Source organism: Rhea americana, unplaced genomic scaffold, assembly GCF_003343005.1.
Source record: "Rhea americana isolate MKP2758 unplaced genomic scaffold, rheAme1 scaffold_12, whole genome shotgun sequence".
Classification (NCBI taxonomy): Eukaryota; Metazoa; Chordata; class Aves; order Rheiformes; family Rheidae; genus Rhea; species Rhea americana.
In genome coordinates, this window is record NW_028185261.1 from 4,730,699 (window position 1) to 4,747,845 (window position 17,147).

At 35.8% G+C, this 17,147-nt stretch overlaps 1 protein-coding gene across 1 annotated transcript in view; it reads left to right on the forward strand.

Annotated features, from left to right (window-relative positions):
* The window catches only part of LOC146600541 (titin-like), a 242,582-nt gene that overhangs the window by 108,907 nt on the left and 116,528 nt on the right, over positions 1–17,147 (forward strand). The window contains exons 137-154 of the mRNA XM_085321165.1: positions 83–160; positions 706–786; positions 1,001–1,102; positions 1,317–1,400; positions 2,363–2,464; positions 2,663–2,746; positions 3,099–3,176; positions 3,394–3,477; positions 3,702–3,785; positions 4,000–4,341; positions 5,001–5,081; positions 11,238–11,318; positions 12,057–12,140; positions 12,449–12,529; positions 13,209–13,292; positions 13,622–13,774; positions 14,534–15,442; positions 15,545–15,628. Coding sequence (XP_085177291.1) covers positions 83–160; positions 706–786; positions 1,001–1,102; positions 1,317–1,400; positions 2,363–2,464; positions 2,663–2,746; positions 3,099–3,176; positions 3,394–3,477; positions 3,702–3,785; positions 4,000–4,341; positions 5,001–5,081; positions 11,238–11,318; positions 12,057–12,140; positions 12,449–12,529; positions 13,209–13,292; positions 13,622–13,774; positions 14,534–15,442; positions 15,545–15,628 — 2,676 coding nt within the window. The remainder of the gene's footprint in view (positions 1–82; positions 161–705; positions 787–1,000; positions 1,103–1,316; positions 1,401–2,362; positions 2,465–2,662; positions 2,747–3,098; positions 3,177–3,393; positions 3,478–3,701; positions 3,786–3,999; positions 4,342–5,000; positions 5,082–11,237; positions 11,319–12,056; positions 12,141–12,448; positions 12,530–13,208; positions 13,293–13,621; positions 13,775–14,533; positions 15,443–15,544; positions 15,629–17,147) is intronic.

Below are 17,147 nucleotides of genomic sequence, written 5' to 3' on the forward strand. Positions count from 1 at the left end.
GCTTTTGATGCATGTCACTTCTCTTTACCTTGTGGTTCAAAACCTTAAACTTTATTCTTAAACTATAATAATATCTTTAAAGTGCCCGAAGTACCGAAGAAACCTGTGCCAGAAGAGAAGGTACCTGTGCCTAAAAAAGTCGAACCTCCACCAGCCAAAGGTATATGAGTTCGTGATTCAACTATGTAATTCTAATTTTATTTCTCAACTCTAGAAGACTGCAAGTAACAATCCCATTCCTCTTCCTAATGTATTCAATCGGGAACCATTCACTATCATTATGTGTGATCATTTCTGTTAGTCATGTGTTTGTTCTATACCTTGCAATTTTATGCGTTTGTGTTTTGCGTCTCTCTTGTCTCTCTTTTGAGTGAAACAAAGGATAATAGTTATTTATATATCCTAATGAGTTTAAACTACTTGTTCTTTCAAAAAGAACTGTTGCAGGTAAATAATGTACCTAATCAGCCAGATTACCCTCTTAACCTTTCTACATCAACATTTAATTCTATATTTTATATGTCTCTAATTCATATTTGTGTGAATCTGTGGATAAAGCATATACTTTTAAAATGAATGTTATCTTTCTTACAAAATTAAGTTTAACATATTTGTGTAGTTATCATAATGTCAGTTATGCTGTCATTTTACTTTGTTTTTATGTTACGTTGAAAATGAACTTCTTAAACAAAAATGTCTTTAAAGAACCTGAAGTGCCCAAGAAAGTTCCAGAAAAGAAAGTAGCTGTTCCTGTGCCTAAAAAGCCAGAACCTCCACCAGCCAAAGGTATCTTTTCTCATACCTGAACATACAAATGATGCATCTTGCTAAAATTAAACTGATGGTTACTGCTACTAATGGCAGCAGTTTGTGTCAAATGTGCTTGCTAGTTCACACGCTTCATCTTCCGTGTGAGTTGTCTCTCAGTTTCTGATGTCACGTACGGTGTGATCTGTGTGTGATGTTCTAAGTTTCCTACAATTAAATACTATCTTTGAAGTGCCAGAAATACCAAGACCTCCACCTGAAGAGGTACCAGTCTTTGTTCCTGAGGAAGAGGAGGAGGAAGAAGAGGAAGCTGTTCCAGAGATACCAGCAAAAGGTACACCATTCCTTCTGGAAAGTGACCAGAGGGCTCTGTTCAGCTCACTAAGCTGTGTTCACCCCTATTGATTTCTAGTTTGATGTAAACTTTAACTATCATTTGGAGGGAGTTTCTTCATCTTTTGGGTGTTTGTGATCTTTTTCCATGTTTTTAGTGGTTTTGAGGCTTTAAAAGTAATTGAAAATTTCTTTACAAAACAATGTCTTTAAAGTGCCAGAGATGCCCAAGAAAGCTGTCCCAGAAGAAAAAGTGCCTGTTGCAGTTCCTAAAGTAAAGAAACTTCCACCAGCTAAAGGTATATCACCTTCTGGCATATGCAGACAATTCTTCTCCCTTACATTTTTCTATTTCTGTGGAATCTTACTTTAAAACTCATATTTTATACTCATGTAAAGTCAGATCTTTGGTTCTAGCACCCTGATGATCCTCTGCAGCCAAAAATGCTAGGTCTTACTCGGGGCTTGATTGTCTATTTAGGTTTTGTCTTCAGTAGGCTGAGAATCAGACCTTGAATGATCTGCTGCTTTTCCATTTTAAGCATCTGCCTTGAATTAAGGGCTGCATTGCGATATCATTACTCAGAGTTAGTGATCCCATGACATAATGCTTAAACAAAAAGATGACTTACCTATGGGCCTTTATCTGGAAAATCTTCAGGTCAGGAAGACCATTCTGACACATCCCTCTACAGAGCATGCTCAGATCTCAAGCCCATTAGCTAAACTGATACAAAGAGAAAATCAGAACTCAGTTGACCTGTGAGGAGTTGGAAGAGGGACCCTAAATGTGAAATTCAAAATGGATGCAGATTATTGCAGAGTTGCCCCGTGGTGCTGAGCAATTTCTACCTAAGTAGCTGAGTTTAGAACAAAACTGAAGAGCAGAGACTGACAGTTTTTTCCTTTTTCTTTTTCTCTTTTTCTCTTTTTCTTTTTTCTTTTTTCTTTTTTTTTTTTTTGTAAAAAATTAGATGCCACTAATTTCCTACCAGCTCTCTTGTAGCATATGTTGCTAATGTTTATGGTCAGGAATGATGCTGTGTAGTTAAGAACTGGGCATGGAGAGCTCATCCTCGTATAATTCATATAACCTAATTCCATTTTGCTGTTTTGAGGACAAGAGAGGAAAATAACTAATAGATTTTCTTGTCAATTACTATTGTTATGTTAAAGTTGGTGTCCTTGTGTTTTATGTTGTGGATTTTTCTTTGCAATTTTGTGAAAGTAAAATTCTTAAAATGAAATAATGTCTTTAAAGTGCCTGAGGTGCCAAAGAAAGTTGTGCCTGAAGAAAAGGTTCCCATTTTTGTACCTGAGGAAGAAAAAGAAGAAGAAACTATTCCAGAAATACCAGCAAAAGGTATGCTATCTCTTCTTGCAAATTACCAGGGAGATCTTTTGGCTTTGTTAAGATTCATCTTTATTTCTTGTTCTGAATTGTGTATAAATCTTAACAYCTTTTGGGGGAGTTTCTTATCTTGTTTCATGTTTTTTTTTTGATGTTTTTAATGCTTTGAAAGTAATTTTAAAATATGCTTGCAAAATAATATCTTTAAAGAGCCAGAGGTTCCTAAGAAACCTGTTCCAAAAGAAAAAATACCTGTACCTCCTCCTGAAAAACTGGAGCTTCCTCCAGAAAAAGGTACATAAGTTAATATATAGGAAAATAATCAATGTTGCCATTCTCATAAATAGCCCTACATATTCTTTTTTACATGTGTTATTTTTGTGCCTGTGCTGTCTTTTCTGTTTTGATGGTTAGGGCAGTCTATCAAATTTCTAACAAAAAATAAGCTCCACAATTATTTGATTTTTGAAGGCGTCTTTTTCTGAATATAAAGTACCTTTTGTTTGTATTTTTGTTTCATCTTTAAAACATATCCTGCAAATCAGTTCTTATCCCGGTATATATGTTTGTGTATGTTTTGTGTTGTCTTTCTAATACTACTGGCCAATGACATTCTTAAAATAAAAAAAAAAAAATGTCTTTAAAGTGCCTGAGATGCCTAAGAAACCTACTCCTGAAGAGAAAGTACCTGTTCCTAAAAAGGTGCCAGCTCCACCAGCTAAAGGTACTACAGTTTGTAAGTGTTGTAGCACTACTAGATAACATTCGTCATACAGTTGAACTTGGGACAAGATGTTTTAGTGTGTCTGTCTTGTATTATGTTTGCCACTATATTGTTTGTTTGTTTGTAAGTTTCTGTTCTGCTGGTCATAAGTTCCTGAATTTGCGTGTGTTTAAAAATTGTGCAACAAGAACACTGAAGTCAAATCATATCTTTAAAGTACCAAAGGTGCCTAAGAAAATTGTTCCTGAAGAGAAGGTGCCTGTTGCCCTGCCTGAAAAAGTGGAGGTTCCAGCGGCAAAAGGTATATGTGCTCCCAATTATGATTATTATTATATATACTAAAAACACTCTTGACCTTCTTCTTTCYAACTTTGCCATTGTCATGAGATTTCTGCTCTAATTTATGTCAAAACTCTTCAGCATCAAAGTTTGGATTGTAAAACCATAAAGCTTTGTTTCCTGTGTCATTTGTTCATACTATATAAAGATTTTTTAAATTCCTAAAAGAAAACTGTATCTTTAAAGTTCCCAAGGTGCAAAAAAGACCTGTTGCAGAAGAGAAAGTGCCGGCTGTTGTCCCCAAACCCAAAGAACCACCACCAGCTAAAGGTACAGATTCACTTCTCATTCCTCCAAAGATTTGGTTTTCTTCTTTTCTAAAATCTTTTAGAATATATTTACTGTTTCAAGAGCATATTCTATTTTATTGTAACTTATGTTTGTGGTTACCAAGAACAGTTTCTGTTTCATGTGGACTGTCTTAGGTAACTGTAAAAAAAAGTAAAATAATTGTAAGGTAGTAACAGCAACACTGTCTCTAAAGTGCCTGAAGTACCCAAGAAACCTGTCCAGAAAGAGAGAGTCCCTGCTCCTGCTCCTGCTCCTGCAGTGGAGAAATATGAGTACGTATATGAGGAGTATGAGAAGTATGAGACGTATGAAAGTACTGAAGACTTTGAGCAGGTTCAAGAAACTGAAGAAATTGAGGCATATGAGGAAGCTGAAGAACCTGAGAGATATGAGGAGCTTCAGGAAAAAGAATATAAAGAGGAAGCTGAGGAAGAGGAAGATACCTATGAAAAGTATGAATTTAAAGAGAGGGAAGAGATCTATGAGAAGCTGGAGGAGGTGTATGAGGAAACTTATGAAATCCAACCAACTATAGGTACATCAGCTCTCGATTTCTTTATTCTTATCACTGTTCACTGAGTTTCCAGCTACACCTTAGGCTTTCTTTTGGTGTTTATTTATTTTTTCCCCCACCCGTATTCCTGTGTGTGTCTGCTGTTGGTGATAGAAAAAAATCCACTTAAAAAAATGTTTCTCCCCTATTCCTTCCTTTCTAAGGAATCTTTCCCTTCAAAGTGGAATGGAAAGGTTCTCCACTGGACTGCCTAAAATGAGCTAGTGTAAATGTGACATGCACAAAGTAAATGATAATTCTCTGATGCAATTCAGCTTCAGTTTAGATTTGATATTTTTATGTTTCAGTACTTGTTTCCCTTGCCCACTTTAATGCCTGTGAGTTAGAGTTCTTATAACTCTGGTAGGGCTTTTCTTCTTATCGTTTAAAGTTATGATTATAGAATTATAGGATCCCTCATGCCAAGCGGAGAGTGCATCTAAAATACACCAGAAAGACATAAAGTAATATTCCTTAGCTTTCATTGCTCGTGAACTCCGAGCCAAGCGGCTCTTCCTAGTCTCTGCATAAATGATGAAGTGGTTCTTCTATGGATGAGTGGTTGTTCTGTTTGCTGTCTTTGTATCTGTGGGAATTCTTTGTAAATAACCTAAAAATCCCTACTGCAACGTTTTTTGAAGTGCCTGAGGTGCCTAAAAGACCTCTGCCAGAAGAAAAAGTGCCAGTTCCTGTTCCTAAAAAAGAAGCTCCACCAGCTAAAGGTACATCAACTACTAGATAAATTTAAAAACAAAGCCCTCTGCCTTCTCAGAATCCTCCCTGTCCCTCAAAAAAACCTATCTCTTTGGCAAATTAAAATTGCAACAAACGACCTTCTTATTGAAGACAAAGGAATGAGGGTACAGGGGATTTCTTGATTCTTGAATCAATTCCATGTCATCACAATATTAATGAAATTTCCTCATTATTGAAAAGAAATGGTTATATAACTTAATGAAGATCATTAAGCTATTCCATGATGCTTAGCAGTAACTCCATGTCAGTAAAATCCTAGTTGCTCATAGAATCCTAAAAATCAAGGACCCTTTTCAATCCTACTGATAAACCGGACTACACACAATCCAAATATATGGTCCCTGTATCAGACTGTAAAAAGATGAATGTCATGAATAGCAGTTATCACTAGATGGAAACAGAATTTCTGTGCTAGCCTGGAGCTCTGTAATTTTCTATTCAAAGCACTGGGTTTGCCAGAAACACATTTTCTGCTAATTTTGTAGTTGCTTCTCATACAAATTATCATAACGAAATCAGTGGGATGGGGGTTTATTTTTGCAAAAAGACTTAGAGTTACCTGGTAGGAAATGAAAACCTTAATATATTTCCAGCTGCCATCAATTTCAGCTGGTAGTCCATAAAGTAATGGTTATGGACTGTCCCAATCAAAAGTTCACCAAACGAGCAGTGTTTTCTTTCGGTGAATACTGAAGACTCTAGCCAGTCGTATCCAAACAGAACTGTCCAACCAGACTCAGGAGGCAAAGGGATGGTCTGCAAGGTCACCAGCGTCAGACTGTGTTTTATAGTCTTTTAACTTCTCTGACTTTTCACATTGTTTGCTTCTGTTTAACTTTTGTTCTTACATAATATTCATACTGCAAAAGTTCTTAAAAACCAAACAATGTCTTTAAAGTGCCAGCAGTGCCGAAGAAACCTGTTCCAAAAGAAAAGGTACCACCTGCTGTTCCTAAAAAAGAAATGGCTCCACCAGCTAAAGGTACACTTCCTCTTCACTGCACTCATGAATCATGTACTCTGATTTCACTCTTTCGTCTTCGTTACTTGTTGAGAAAGATATGCATATGTTTTATGTCTCTGTGGTACTGCTGTTTGTGACTGAGTCTTTTTACCTGTTTGTTTCAAGTCATTTGTTGAAAATATGTGAAAGTCCTTTAAAAAAATGTGTGCTCTGTCTTTAAGCTACATATGGGAGCAATACAAGTGGTATTTTTGATCCTTCTGAATAGGAGGAGATTCAACCATACAAAACTATTTCCAACTTTCATTAATATGTTTTTAATACGTCACTCTTCTGTCTAATCTTCAAAATCAACATAAATGTTCTTTCAGGAAGTATTTAATTCTTTGTTGTTTCATGAATTGGCCTGTCATATTTGCTCTTCTTCTTTCTAACATCTTCCAAATAACTTTAAAAGCCCTAAAAGTAAATAATATCTTAAAGGGCCTGCTGTTGTCAAAAGAGCTGTCCCTGAAGAAAAGAAACCTACATATGCACCTGAAATAGAAGCTCCACCACTGAAAGGTAGAAGAATTTTTGGTATGAGATTTTGTGGAAAGGAAATAGTGGTATCGTTATTGCCAACTAACGTCTTTTAAAAATATCGTGATGTTATTTATGTCATGGCAAGAGTATCTAATCCCTAACTGCGGGGATTCCATCCTGAGTGCTAAATTGAAAACTCTTTCATATACATGCTATATGCAGGCTATACAATGTGCTATACGTATGCTACACTGATTTATCAACTAAAACATGCTGAGGAGGCATCAGTACTTAGTTTAAACTAAATTCACAATTATAGTCTAAAGATAAAAAGCACTGAGGTTTTAATATACTTCTAGCATAAGTACTTCTGTTTTGAAGTCAATATGTTGGTTTTGAAGTCAATATATTGGTCATGATATTCATAGAGGAGTAATAAGTTGAAAGTTAGTAATCTAAAATCATTAAAGCTGTTAAATGTGTCATAGGGAAAGGCATGAAGACCCAGTGAAAATAGAAATTGACTTTGAGATCAGAACATAATGTTTCTTCACATAATTGCTCCAGCAAGCTAGTTTTAGAACTGCACAATATTTCTCCAACAGAAATGCATGGCATTGGAGACCTCAAGATAACTTTCCTATTAGGCTGTTCTGTTTTCCAGTTTTATTCATGATTTTGATTTTTAAAATTGCAAATGATTTTGAGGTTACTAAAAGAAAGCTAATATCTTTAAAGTGCCTGAGGCTCCTAAGAGGGCTGCCTTTGAAGAGAAAGTACCTACCATAACTCCTAGAGAAGAGGAACCTCTTTCATATGAAGGTATAGCAGTGAACCAAATACCAAACAGTAAACTGCAGAGAATAAATCCATTAATGTTCCTAGGTGTTGTTTATACATACATACATACATGTATTTTTATATATATACATATATGTAAGAAATGCACTGTCAATTCAAACTTTTGTTTTAATTACTTAAAAGTAACTTCCGTCCATGGCTTTGAAACCCTCTCTTCAGAATTAAAGTCCTAGTTTATCATATTTAAAATGTTCTTTTCTTCTTCATTGCTGGGAGAAAGATTCATAAACAACAGCTCCTGGAAAGCACTTTAGCAGCACTGAACCAGATTAATTAACTTAAGTAGACGCTGCCTAAGTGCCACCCTGACCGTGACTTAATTCATTGTTGAACAGGAGCATATAGCTAAGTAACTAACTCCAGATGAGGAAATGTGAAATTCAGTTACATGTTCTATCTAATATACAGAACAAAGTAACAAGAAAACAATTATTTTTGTAAATTTGTACTTTACTAATTAGGAATAATCACTTGTAGCCATAGCAGCTAAATGATCAGGCTATTTAAATAATTTAGGATTTTTAAATATTAATATATTTAAATAATTTGTGTTCAAAGAACTCACTGTTCATGTACGCCTCCATGTGTTTGCATTATAAGTTCTGCTTCTAATCTTGGCTTGTAAATACTGTGGAAATGTGTAAAATAAACTAATATCTTTAAAGAGCCTGAAGCTTATGAGGAAGTTCCAACTGAAGCAGAAGTCCCTGCTATTATTTCTAGTGAACTGGAAGTTCCAACAGCTAAAGGTAAACCAACTCTTCAAGCAATATATAAAGTAGCACATGCCCTGTCAGTCAGTTATTCATCTTTATCATTCCATTTCTGTTCCAATAAATTAATCCATGTATTTATTCTAACGTTCCCTTAAATACCATGTGTCTGTCATTGCTTTTTTGTTACTTACACTTTGTGTATGATAATATTCTTAAAGAATCTAATATCTTTGAAGTACCTGCTGTGACAAAGAAAACTGTGCAACTGAAGAAAATACCTGCTGCTGTACCTAAAGAAGAAGCTCCTCCAGCTAGAGGTATACAATGTCCAAATGAATTTTCTCTAGTCTTTTCCAAATTTGACATACTAAGTAAGAAATCCATCGTGCTCGTATACTAAACTAGAGGAGACCCTGTGACAATAGTTTGCTATTCTGATGATGTAACCATTAATAAAAAGACAGAGGCAGCTATAGATACTTATAGATTTCTAAATTTTAGAATCATTTACTAACATCAGAAGGTCTAGGCACATGAGTAGAGAGCTGTTCTGTTCGCTGCATAATACCATATATTTTCATGTTGTTCTGGTAGCACTTTTGTTTTACAGACCTGTGCTACTTATTTCTTAGTGTGTATTTCTAAAATAAGCCAATATTTTTATGTGCCTGAAGGCCAAAGAAATCTATCCACAAAGAAAAAATGCCTCCTGCTATACTTAATGAAGTACCACACCTTAAAGATAAAAGAAATGTTGAGTGGGATTAGAAGGATAAAAGGAATAGTTTCACATATATTTCTTTAGTGTCTTTCAGAATATTCTGTGTACTTTAACACAGAGTTTAGATAGCTGCAACAGTGTTAGTATGAAGTTTCCAGTGTGGCTTAATAAATTGTGAAAAAATATTAAGTATTATTAAACACATAATTTACTTGAAATTAATTAAAATATTTTTAAAAATACTGTCACCTGGGTTTGTTCTTGAGAAAAAAAAAATGTGTTTGTTTAGCTTTAAGTGCAAAAGATAATGGCAAGTGACCCTGCTACTTGAGATCAGTCCAAGGAAAAGAAAAAAAAAATGACAAAGCTTAAATAGAGAGGACCATTTCTCTACATCTGAGCAAGTGGCCCAGTTTAGGACATATCACAGATCTTTCCTCGGACAACCTGAAGAGGTCAGGCCAGGGTAGAATAGAATTTTTTTTCTTCTTTCAATTGAAATGATCCTAATTTTGAGGGCAGATATGGAGTAGACTTGTGTGTCTTTAAATAAGGTTGATTTTATTTGTTGTCTTCCACATTGTCTTGTTGTATGAAGATACTAATCTAGAGTTAATTTAAATTATCTAAACTAATATCTTTCAAGTGCGTGAAGTTTATGAGGAAATTTACGTAGAAGAAGAAGTTTCTACTGTTCACAGAAAAGAGGAGACTCTACTACCTACAGGTATTTGATCTTCTTCATCTCTTCTTCATTGCAAAGCAATGAACTCCAGGAAAGTTAAATTGATCATGTTTATGGTATAGTTCTTGTTCAATGTAATTAATCTTTGTGTTCGTTCTTTTTAATTCCTTACTTACATTACCAACTTGTTTTTCGGTGTGACCTATCATTCTGTTCTTTATAAATTCTTAAAATTAACTAATATCTTTAAAGTGCCTGCAGTAGTTAAGAAAGCTGTTCCAGAAGAAAAAGTACCTATTGGTGTGCCTAAAAAACCAGAACCTACTCCTGTGCCTAAGGGACCAGAACCTCCACTACCTAAAGGTAGTTTGATAAACTCGTAAAATTGAGGYCTTGTCTTCTTGTGCTGATCAAATCTCTTGTCTCTCTTAAATTGTGTCTAAATTGTAATAATTTGTTTGTAGTTCACATGTGAGATTTGTGACATCTATGTTGTACACATCCCTTTTCATATTTCTTTACTAGTCTTATTTATTTGCATGTATACTTGAAATTCATGAAATTAAAATCTTTTATGTATCTTTCAAGTGCCTGAAGTGCCCAAGAAAGCAATCCCTGAAAAGAAACCTGTCCCTGTGTCTAAAAAGCCAGAAGCCCCACCACCCGAAGGTATAGGCCAGCATACCTTTTTCTTCTTTTTCAAGTTTCTTCTGTCCCTTGTTTTTTCATTGTTGTCAAATKAATAGAAATCAGTTGAGGTTAGCTGTTCCTTATACGGCACAGAAATTATGTCAGAGGCCAGCCAGAAGGACAGAAAATGATAAGGAAAACTGTAGCTGAGTCAATAGGCAGTGAGATACRGAACAAATCTTTTCACCTATTGCAGAGGTCCTGTGAACAGCCTGCAAAATTCCATCAATACTCAAGTGAGAAGTACATACACTTTTTCTTTCACAGCACTCATTAAACTTAGTGATCAGTTGAATGAATTTTGGATGGAGRTAGCATTAGGCTCAGAAACCAGTTGTTGTAATTCATTCGAACGGATGAATTCGAAGCCTGCAGTTCCATGTTGGAACTAGAGGCTTGTGTGGCACATCACTGCTGGGTGGCGAAGGACCCCCGGCAAAGCCGCATTAAACAYGTTCTTTTGGAATCCAACCAATAAGACATTTCTGAACGTGTAATTCTTATTGGTGTGTCTGCTTGTGTTTACTTGTTTTATCTTGCTCTTCCGTTCTTAATGTACCATTTTTCTAATTTCTAATTCTTTAAAGTGCACTAATATCTTTAAAGCACCTGAGGTACCTAAGAACTGTGTCTTAGAAGAGAAATACCTGTCTCTGCCTTAAAAGCTAATAGCACCACCTAGAGATATATGTCAACAATATATGTCACTTTGAAGAGAAGATTTCTCTTTCTCTTGGAATTTAGGGTTTATATTAAAAAATAAATGAATCTTTATTTCTCATTTCCAAAAATTCCTAGTAGTATATTGCAGTATACAACATTTTTGGCCTAACACATCTCTTTTCATATCTGGTCTAATGAATCTTTCTAATATACTTCTTATGAGAGTCTGTCTTTCTTAAAAATTTACATCTTTAAATGTCTTGAATATAACAAAAATGAATACTGTTTTCTTTAAAGTACCAGAGGTACCCAAGAAAATCCCAGAAGAGAAAGTACCTGTCACACTGCCTAAGAAGCCAGAACCACCACCAGCCAAAGGTATGTTTCACTATAGAACTACAGATAAAAATAATACTTTTTGGAAGAGAAAATAATCTCTGCCTTGTTTCTGTGAATGTTAGCTTTTCTGTTGTTATGTTGCTAGTGCTTTAAAAACCTTTCTATTACCTTTATTTTCTGTGGCCACAGTTCTACATGCTAGTGTTTTGAAAACTCTAAACCCTCTTTTTTTGAATGTAATTAGTGTACCAGTGAGTCAGAAATACTGATAAAGTTGGACAGAGAGGAGATTGATCCTTGCAGACCATAGTAGAAATATTAAAGAGAAAATAGGACTGTGATCTGAAATATTTTGGACTGACAATGAAAAGTCAGCTCCAAAAGAGAGCTTAAGAATTTCAAAGTACAGAATAAGTGACACGCATCTAACACAGAAGAAAACTCTCCATTTATAAATGAAAAAATGATGAAGAGAAGACATCATGCATAGAAGATTGTAACCAGAGATGGAGAAAGAACAGTGTCAATCTTAGTCGAATTGTGATCAGAGAAGTAGTTGACTAAAATTGAGGAATAATCTAAATTAAGAGGAGAAAAAACTCCAGAAGTCTCTGAGGTGTTCCTCATATTCTGCAGACACATAAAGGAAACTTAAGTCAATAAACACGTCAACAAATGATTCTATTAAGGATATTCATAATTTGCAATTTCTACTCCAAAGTTTTGAACATAGCTGTAAAATTCCATATATTAACTGAAGATAATCTCTCTTTAAAGTGCCAGAAGTACCCAAGGAAGTGGTTCTTGAAGAGAAAATCAAAGTTGCTGTGCCTAAAAAGCCAGAAGTTCCACCAGCTAAAGGTACTTGCCATTAATAAAACCCGACGTAATTTGTCTTCCTTTCACTGATAAAACCTTTTTGATACTGTTTTTCCATCTTTTCTCTCTTATAAACTGTGGCTTACGTATTTCATTTTGGGGAACAATCTCTTTTCCCCTTGATACTCTCAAATGACTTTTGCCAAGACTGAGAGCAAAAAACCTATCTGGGAAAGGGTAGTGTGTCTAACTGATGCTGTCTTGCGTCCTTTTTGCTTGTTTTTCCCCGCTTTACTGCTATTTACAAATAATTTAAATTCATAGCATTAACATAAGTATTCATTTTTAAGTGCCAGAAGTGCCCAAGAAAATCCCAGAAGAGAAAGTACCTGTTGCTGAGCCTAAAAAACCAGAAGTTCCACCAGCTAAAGGTATTTCTTATTATGCAACAATTAGCAGAAGGGAAAACATTAGTTTGGTTTTTTTTTTAATACTATCAAAAACAATAAGGAAGACTTCTGTTGGAATTTTCTTCTGTTGTCTAAGATTTTTCAAGTCTATTAACACGGAAAAAGAGAGGTCTGGAAATTGGTGTATACTAATATTGTTCTGCTGTTATACTTTAATGCTGCTTATGAAATTCTTATAGTAAAAGTTATTAATATTTTCCAAGTGCCTGAGGTACCAAAGAAAGTGGTCCCAGAAGAGGTTCCAGTCAAAGTACCAAAGAAACCAGAACCCCCACCAGCTAAAGGTAACAGCTGTGAATGAAGAATAGAAGAATAGCCATTTGTTTTCTAGAGTACTATTTTGACATACTAGTTATTTTTTTGCTATAAAAGATTTATAAGTTATTTTGTTGTGTAAATTGTAGTGTTTGCATGTGTGTGAGAGAGAGAAAGAGAACTTGGCCTTTTTGTAGCCGGCAGTAGACTACTACCTCAAAGAGACATCAGAGAGAATTTTCTGTAGACGAGGAAAAGAATTGATACTGCTAGCCAAAACCAGTGATGTTTTTCTGTCCCTGAATTCTGCTTTTTCTTAGTGTCTTTAGAACTACAGACACAGGTTTGAATTTCATACAAATAAAGTAAATAACTTTCTTTAAAGTGCCTGAGGTGCCCAAGAAAGTGGTTCCAGAAGAAAAAGTGCACATTGAAGTTCCTAAAAAACCAGAACCTCCACCGCCTAAAGGTACATGTTCCGTACTGATATCATACAGAAATTTTCATCTGTTTCTCTGAATATTACCTTTTAAAATCTATATCATTCATCCTCTTTTTTATATTCTGATATTTATAAATGTTTTAGATTGTGTTGTCATCTTCGCTTGTGAATAGCTCCAAGTAAGCAACAATAGCTATTACTGGTGCACGTCAAGCAATATGAAAAATACATAAAAGGCTTATCTGAGCCTCTTTTCTTTTTTCTGATGTTGATAATTTTCACCTTGGAGCTATTGTCTCCTTTTTAATTCCTAGTCTTCAAATTCCTAAAAGTAAATCAAATAAATATCTTTAAAGAACCTGAGATGCCGAAGAAAGTTGTTCCAGAGAAGAAAGTTGTTCCTGTACCTAAAATACCAGAACCTAAGGTTGTGCCTAAAGAACCAGAACCTGAAATTGTGCCAGAACCTGAGGCTGTACCTGAAGAACCAGAACCTATACCTGAAAAAGGTAAATCTCAGCAGTAATGAAAAAACAATAACAATATTTTTCCTCTTATCTTTACCACCATTATTTCCAGACCTTCTATTTTCTGACATTCTGAACTGTTCTTGTTCTAAGAGTCCTGCATGTGTGTGTATGTGAGACAGACATACGTGAGTCTTTTTGATGAATAGTGACAAATCTGGAATGTCTCAATTACCTGTATTTTATGTTTCAATTCTTTGTACTATTTTGGATTATACTTACTTTTCTTCCTAACACATGTTTGCATTTGTGAAAGCAAATGCAACTAACATCTTTAAACTGATAATGGTCAAAAAGGGGGAAGTACCCATTACTAAGTACTAAGAGCAGAAAGTATCAACCTACTTAAAATACCAGAAGCTCTACCAAGAAAAATTATATGCCATTGCTGATAATTCTTGAAAAAGTCTTCAGCTTCTTAGTTGCAGAGTTATTAATATCTTTTGTCTTGTCAATTTTGTTTATAATTATGAATTTTACTTACAGCTTACATTATATTGTGAATGCATGTATGCTCTTCTGAGTGGAGATGTGAGGGGCATGTGTGTGCATGCATGTGAAGGGAGAAAAGCCAAAATTTGTCTACCTGTCCTGAAAAAGACCAGCAAAATCAATCATGCTTGCTATGTTTTTAATGCTTCCATTACAGTTGTGGTTTTTTGGTTTGTTATTCACTTAAACTTGATATGTATGTCTGCGCAATTGTTAACTTGAGAACTAATATCTTTTATGTACATGAAGTGGCTGAGACATATCTCCCCGAAGAGAAAGGACCTGCTGCAGTTTTCCGAAAGCCAAAATCGATTGCGGCACCCCCAAAACCAAAGCCCTCTGTGGCACCTCAAAAACAAGAACCTCCTGCAATATCCCAAAAAATAGAGACTTTTTTGGTGCATGAAGTTGCAACACCTGTTGTAGCACCCCCAAAACTGGACCATTTCATGGCATCTGAGGAGCCTGAGCCTCTTTTGGCTCCCCCCAGACCAGAACCAGTTGTGGCACCAGAGGAGAAAGAACGTATTATGGCACCCCAAAAACCAGAGCCTGTTGTGGTACCTGAGAAACCAGAGCTCACTGTGGCACCTGAGGAGTCCAAGTCTGTTGTGGCACCCCAAAAAGTAAAGCATATCTTGCCCCCCAAACCGAGGTCTGTTGTAGCACCCAAAAAAACAGAGCCTCTCTTGGCGTCTGAGGAACCAGAACTCACTGTGGCACCTGAGGAGCCAAAGACAGTTGTGACACCCCGTAAATCAGAGCACGTTGTGGTGTCTCCTAAACAAAAGCCTTCTGTGGCACTCCAAAAATCAGAGTTTTTTGTGGTATCTGAAGAAACAGAGTTTGTTGCAGTTTCCCAAAAAATAAAGCATTTTGTGGCACCCCAGAGGCCAGAACCTGCTGTGGTGCTTGAGGAACCAGAACCTGTTTTGGCACCCGGAAAACCACGGTCTTCTGCAGCACTGCAAAAACCAGAGCCTGTTGTGGCACCTGAAGAACCAGAGCCTGTTGTGGCACTTGAGGAACCAGAGCCTGTTGTGGCACCTGAGGAACCAGAGCCTGTTGTGGCACCTGAGGAGCCAGTGCCGGCAAAGGTGCCTCAAAAGCCAGAGCCTGTTGCAGTACCTAAAAAACGAGCAGCTCCACGAGTTAAAGGTACATCTTATGAACAGGATCTCCTTTTCTTCTCTCAAATAGTATGTTTCACCCTCATTTTTAAGCTTAATGCACGTAATTAAAAGATACTAATATCTTTAGAGTCGATAATGCCCAAGAAGGCTGACGCAGAAGAGAAAATTCCTGTAGCTGTTCCCAGCAAACCAGAACCTCCATCAGCCAGAGGTACATATTATCATGAGTATCATGATAAACACACCAAATCTTCTCTTAAGCACTGTCTTAACCTCTTTTGTTCTCTGTCATGTCCAGTCTGATATTTTAAATGGTGTTTGTTGAACAATTCCAATAGAGCACGAGTCTGTGGCGGACTGGCTGGTTAGCAGCAGATTGTTACTTCTAAACATTTCTACAGCAGTCTATGTTTCAGTCTATGCACTGATGTTTAGGTGTATTATAACTGTAAAATGAAACACACTAATAACTTTTAAGTGCCTGAGATGCCTGAGAGGGCTTTCCCAAAGGAGAGAGTGCACACTGCTGTACTTGAAATAAACAGGAGCTCTGCTTGCGAAAGGTGTATGCCATCATCAACATCATCATAGGGAAAGGAGGGGTTTTTTTGAGTCTCATTTTAAAGTAATCTTTTCCTGTCACACTCTGATATCCAAAATGTGGAAAAGATGTACCAAATAGTAATTGAATGCAGGAGTGTCAAATGTTTGCCCTACTAAACCCATCTAAATTTTTGTTGCACTATTTCTTGGCATTTTCAAGAAGTTTGAGAGGTTTGATTTTATTAGGCTATAGCAATCAATCAAGCAGGAATGATGAAATACAGTCTATCAGAAAATACTAGCATTCTGTGAATGCTAATATGAATATGGATACATAAACTGTTGTCTTTATTACAGTTAGGGATGGGAAGGGCAGAAAGAAAGCACAAACAAAAACTGAAGATTTCTGCAAAGACTATCTGTTTCTGTACACAGAACAAAATAATTGTAAATACCTTCAGGTACCTGTGTTGACATATGGAGCAAAATCTTTTTCTTAAACCATTAATTATTATTTTCACTGTATTTTGTCATAAGTCAACATTCTCCGCTATCTGTAATTTGTAAAGTTGTTGCACTATATGAGCAGCATTAGTGACTTGTAAGGTACTTGTAGACACTTAATTCAGCCTTATAAGAGACATTTATTTCCTCAGTCGCTTTCACACATTCAGAATAAGGAGAATGGAAGACTTTATAATTGAAATATTAAATAAATATCCAAGGATACTGTAAATGAGTATGCAGTCTAAAATGATGGAGTGTTGCATCATTTCTTTTAGAAAGTCCCAGGCACTAGAAAGAGAACTATACGTTCCATCAACACCAGATTCCCTCCATCCAGAACACAATGAGACTCAATAAAGTGAAGTACCAGCTCACAGTGAGGATATATTAAGTATTTACACCGTTTAAATAAATATGATAGGAAACCAGCTGAAAGCAGCAAGTACTAATTATATTGTAAGACAGAGTTCTTCTAGAAAAGAGAATCCTAAGCAAAAAACAGAGGAAGCATACAAACATAGAAGAAAAAAGAAGAGTAAAATTGTAGGATAGAAACAATGATAATGCCCAAATAACCGTAAAAAATAGCACAGCACACAGAGTCATGAATGACATTTGACAGATTTACAGTTTGTCTTATAGTTTTCTGTGCATCTGTTGTCCCCACAAAACTAAAATAC